Here is a 5811-nt window from a genome sequence, read left to right on the forward strand (position 1 = left end):
CAAAAGAACAACCGTGATATCTATATGGATTAATTGTCTCGTTGGGGAAAGGGTTGTGGTCAGTTGACGAGTGTCGAATGAGAAGAAGTGGGAGCTTTATGGACGGATGAGCACAGCTTATGGCCATTCCTTTTGTTTTTCCTCCTCGTTTTCTTTTACCCATTTTAGTATTGAGTGCAATGACCAAAGTGGATAAACAAGGGATGCAATATATGCTTGGACCTTTTTCCTCAAAAACCGGAAAAATAGGGACACAGCACAACTGAAAAGATTACATATATACTAGCTGGAGTTTATTTTTCTGGTACCATGAGAGACCTAGCAATATTCCCTAGAAAATTTATAACCTTCTATGTTCATTTTTATGCGACGTTAATAGTCAAAAATTGAGGGGATGAACGGTTTTCTGTTTCATTTGTTACACTACTTTCCTCTATCATCAAAAAGGATAACAATGTTTATAATACCTGGGCCCATGGTCCAGACCCACTCGATATATAAGGCCCGCCTATTAAGGCGATGTCCCCTCTCTCGCTCTGACAATAGAGGATACAACCCTGTTAAAATTGAGGCTTCACTCCTGTTTCTTCTATTTCCCAACCCAACCGCACTTCGGCCCTTCTCCACGGCATCTCTCACTGGCCGCCTTCCTATCCTGACTTCCTCATTCTCTCAATTCTCCTCCTCCTCCCCCTCTCAATTAAAAGGAAAGAGGACAAAGGTGCCGGCCAAGCCCTTATTGCTCCTCTATCCTTCCTCTCCTCCTATCTTCCTCTCTTTTTTTTCTCTCTCCCCTCTCCCTTTGGCGGTGTGCGTCTGTTAGAGGACTTAATCTGTAGCATACTGCAAATACCTTGCACATGATATCCATAAATAAGCAATATGATTAGTGATAGGTGTTGTTAAATGCATCTAAATTTCAAACTAAGAAGTACATTATTTATTTTAGAAATCCAGCATGTATGGGAGAATTTCAAACACAACACTTGGCTAAACAGTGAATAACTTGGACCACAAATTGAATTCCAGTTCTGAGAACTAGAACCCTCAAATTTACAACCATATTAATTCATGTATCTAATACACAAATAAGGACCTAACACCCTTGATCAAAGCAGCACACACTAATTTATTTTGCATGGAGGGAATGAAATAGTCGGACTACATCTTTATGACCCCTTTGGAGGGCGCAAATAGGACAAGCCAGAAAACACTGCTTGCTCGATGGTTAGCAGGAGGAGCGAGACTGCCGCTATCACCGAAAGAATAGTCCATGGATTTTTAAAATAATCCCGCATTAAACCAGCTCGCCATTTTTGAATTTTGGAGTTATAATACTTGTTCACCTCCGCAAACAGATTCTGGAGGTAGTTCCTATCAGCAGCATAACATATCTGATTGCACAATTGATTGAAGAGACCTGCCATGGCCTCATCGGTGCTTAACCTGTTTACCAATATACCTTTCAAGTGGAGCAATCGTGCATCCTTGGCCTCATCGATGATGCAGTCCATAAAGACTGCATAGATTGTGACGGAAGTCATGGTGTCGAAGTAGCATTGCTCGAATGCTATGAGGTTGCGGAAGAGGGAGCCCATGTGGTCATAGACTCGCAGCGGTGGGATCTCCATCTTTCCATCCTTGAATGTTATGTCCAAGAAGCTTTTCGGTTCCCTCTTCTCCCTGAACTTCACACCAGCCATCGCGAGCTCTGTTGCGCTAGGAATCCAATCGTACGTAGCTTCAGGGCTCGCATTTCCTTGTGTAGATTCTTCCAAAGAGACGCGAGAAGAATGGAACAAATGGAGCAGATGATGGATCTGACCCATGGACGATGTCCTGAATGATTTCGATTCCTGGGGATGGATGTTGCGAAAAAGTCCGAGTGCATGCTCTGGAAGATCGATGCCTTGGTCATCCGGAGTTTTGAGGATTTCAAATAGCTTTTCGATGATGAAGAAAGGGATTTGGTTCTCAAGCTTCAGTAGATCGTACGGTACTAGCCGAACTGTGAACAAACCTGCTGCAAATGGGCCCTCAATTTCCTCTTCCTCCTCGCCGATCTCAAACTCCAGGTCTATCCGCTCAAACTCCAACCCTACTCTTTCCTCCAGCTCAATATACTCAAACTTTTTCCCCTTCTCTTTCCTGTCACTTTGCGCTCCTCTTGCTCCTTCATCAAGACCACTTCCTTGCTCCTCTTCCCCTTTCTCCTTCTCCGCCATCATTTGCCCTCCCTCCTTTCTCTCCTCATTCACCTCCAGCACTACTTCCCCTCTCTTCTTCCCCTCCTCTCTCTCCTTCTTTGCATGCTTTAGCAAAAGATGGATGATGAAGCACCCATCAAGTAGCATCAGTTCTGACACCACGTTGGCTTTCAGTTGAGGGAAGTCCTCCGAGTAGCAGCGTCGGATCTTGGCGTCAAGGGCCTTCAACTCCAATAGGCAATCATCCAGTAGCTGCCTTGCATGCTCTGGGCTTCTGTGGCGCGAGAGAAGGTACCGCACGCACCTCCACTTGTGTACTCGAATGGCAGATTTTTGGGACGGTTCATGATGGTAGGGACCAATGGGGACGATAAGTGGCTCATAGGCCTGCGCATCGCAACGCCGAATGTGCTCGGGGACCTTGAAGATGGTGCATGGAATAAGAGGTTCTCTCTTAGGACGCACCTGATTCACCTTCGTCCTTGCATTGTTGATCCATAAGGCCTCATCCATCTTCTTCCTTGCATTTTCGTTGACTCCTAAGGTCTCCATCCAATCGTGGCTGGGGCTTCCATCTTCACTGGTGTTAGAGGTGGAAGATGTTGCTGTAACTGTTGTCGGTGGCGGTATGCCTCGGTCTGTTGTGAGCTCCATGGTGGAACGTGGAGCCAGACGATGGCGTGCATGCGATGTGTGGTGGCTGGATATTCCCTCCATCTTACAACCTAATAATTAATACGACCTGAAATTTCAGTTTCAAAATTCATTTTCCATGGATGCAAGTTGACGTAGCTGGAGGAGCCAAGCAGAAACTTTAGCTCAAACACAAATACTTCGAAAGGAAAAACATTCTCCAAGTGTGGGAAATTGTACGGAGCAGCAGTGCAAACACGGAGAAATTATTCCCATATGTACTATATGGCCGTACGTATTGCAAATCACAACCACTCATTTTTTATAAGCCTCGTTCATTGAGCGCTCGTCTCGATGACCTCGATAGAAACAAATAGCTGTGATTGGTGGTATAGGATTTAACTTCCGTCGAAGACAAACATAAGATGCACGGTGACTATAGGAACCGAGACACGTGGTTGATGTAATGCATCGCCATGTGATGCACATGGTACGGATATCATTTCTCGTTGGGGGATTTTTTTTTTTTTTTGTGTGTAAGATGTACTTACTATAAGTTCTGTCATACTCTATATTTTTTTTTAAATTAAAAATTAAAAATTTATTTTTTTTAGCCCTATAAATGTCCATCACTAACAACCTAAAGTGCTTGTTAGCCGCAATGAAATGGGTTGATTGATCAAAGCCACTAACTCTGCATTCAAAATCGAGTTACACATTAAATATAATAATTATACTAAATAATCAATTAATTTTTTATTTAATTTTATAGAATTAGAATTATTTACTTTTATTTGATTTAACAGAAAAAAAATGAAACAATTTATAATTTTTTTCTATCACTGGACAGAATAGCAAGATAAATGAAGACCTATTATTTTTCGTTTACAAATATCGGTATTAAAATTCATGTGGAAGAACTAGCTATTTTCCTTTATCGTCCGATGGGCGCCCTTCATCTCGAAAGAATGATGCTGACAATAATAGGTTTTGGAGGATTGCCCTCCTATCGGGTGCCGGTGCCAGCTCTAAAAGCGAGGGTATCTGTACCGGCTTGCTCATCTTCCTATCTTTTTTCCAAGGGAAGAGAAAAAGAAAATCCTATGGGTTAGATTGCCTGTGTGTCCACGAGACAAATCGCATCTGAAATGGATAGGGTGAGTTTGTCGCCCGCTTCTTTCCTGGCAAGTCTGATTGAACTAAACTACTCAGAACTACTGCTCACCTGACAGCTTTGGCTGCTCAACCCATTACCACCGCTTCTTATATCTTACTACTACTATCTATAAAACTGCTCTACTTGGCACTCACTGCTCATTGTCTCTCTTTTTGTAGGTGCAATTCCGACTATATATCTAGTTTTGGCCATATGGATATAAAGAAAAAAAGCCTACACAAGACTTTGGGTTCAGTTCAGCCGTTGTGAGTGTCTGGTATTTAGTTATATTATGAAATTTAACAACATTTGTCAAAACATAAATATAAAAAAAAATTTATAGGAGTAAATTACAATTTTCATGTTAATTAACGGTTTTATAATTTTTTTTAAAATTAAAACTTTGCATTTTGAACGTCTCTTTTGAGCATCCAAACGCTACCCAGCAAACTTAGCTTTAAAATCTAAAACTTTTGAATTAAGGAAATAGAGGTAAGGACCAGTTAGGTATTTTTGTTATTTTTGTTCTTTTGTTTCTTTACAAATCAGCGAAATACCACTTGGGGATTGTTGTTGAATATAACATTTGCATAAAACTTCTATTTCGTTACTTCTGCTTTGCTTTTCTCAAAGCAATAATTCTTTGCTTCCAAAAACTTTGTAGATTTTATAATTATTTGCAAAAAATAAAATGCATGTCTGGACAAGTTTATTTTTCTTCCTGGATTCTTGAAAACAAAAAAACATACCAAACGGTCCCTGAAAAAATGATTTTGAAAGTCTCTGAGAAAATAATGATTTTTTGACATTAAAACATCTAAACAAAGCCATAATTATTTACATCTATTCCTAAAAGAAAATCTAAGAACATGCATTCTTTTTGCAAGGGATGCAGTCCTTATACCAAGTAAAGTATTTCACGTGTATATATATACACACATACATACATACATATACACGGACACACATTCATAAAAGTGTGCACGCGCACGCACATGCACAAGTCAACGCTTATATTGCTTAAGCAAATGAGTTTAGAGCTTGGTCCTAGACCTATGGGAGATACTTAAAGAATGAGTTGAGCATATTAATTAAGCGGAGATAGCTGAATTAATAGAAGACGATTTGCTTGGAATGGATGATTGGGTTTCTTTGAAGCAAGGAAGATCGTCTTCATGATCTAGTTATTAATGGATAATTAGGCATTACATTGCCATGTATATCACATTGTATACTTTCCTTTCTTTTTCCTATATTTTCTAGGTTATCACATTGTATACTTTCCTTGTCTTTTTCCTATATTTTCCAGGTTTTCTTTCTATTTTGTAATATGGCCGTTTTCTTCTTCTTCCTATTTTGTAGCATGGCCAGTGTACATATATATCTGTCGTTTGCATTACACCAATCAATGAATGTCAATTCCTTCAAGGTTTAACATGGTATGAGAGCCTTGATCACCGTTCTTCTTGGCAAGTGTTGCACCATCTTTACATCATTTCTGTTCTTGATTTTTTTAGCCTATGCAAGTATTTTTATAAGCTTCATGATGTCATAAGAGTAGAGTTCCTTGACAACAAGGGAAGTGATCTCCTCTCCCATTGTTGTTGATTCCCCATATTATCTCCACCCATTTGATAATCCAGGAATGGTATTTATTTCAGCTGTTTTGAATGGAGATTACTATCCTACTTGGAAAAGGGCGATGCAAAATGCCTTCAATGCTAAGAATAAAATAAGGTTTGTTGATGGAAGTGTTTTCAAATCTGATGCTGATTCTTCTTATTATGCGGCTTGGATAAAGTGTAACTTCATAAT

The 5811-nt window shown here is 40.0% G+C and overlaps 1 protein-coding gene across 1 annotated transcript; it reads right to left on the reverse strand.

Moving 5' to 3' along the window:
* Nucleotides 1-959: 959 nt before the first annotated feature.
* LOC105035601 (UPF0481 protein At3g47200-like) lies at nucleotides 960-2912 on the reverse strand. Its single transcript, XM_010911202.4, has one exon. The coding sequence runs from the start codon at nucleotides 2859-2861 to the stop codon at nucleotides 1170-1172; it is 1692 nt and encodes a 563-aa protein (XP_010909504.2). The 5' UTR covers nucleotides 2862-2912; the 3' UTR covers nucleotides 960-1169.
* Nucleotides 2913-5811: the final 2899 nt, after the last annotated feature.

The sequence above is a fragment of the Elaeis guineensis genome, chromosome 1 (assembly GCF_000442705.2).
Source record: "Elaeis guineensis isolate ETL-2024a chromosome 1, EG11, whole genome shotgun sequence".
Lineage (NCBI taxonomy): Eukaryota > Viridiplantae > Streptophyta > Magnoliopsida > Arecales > Arecaceae > Elaeis > Elaeis guineensis.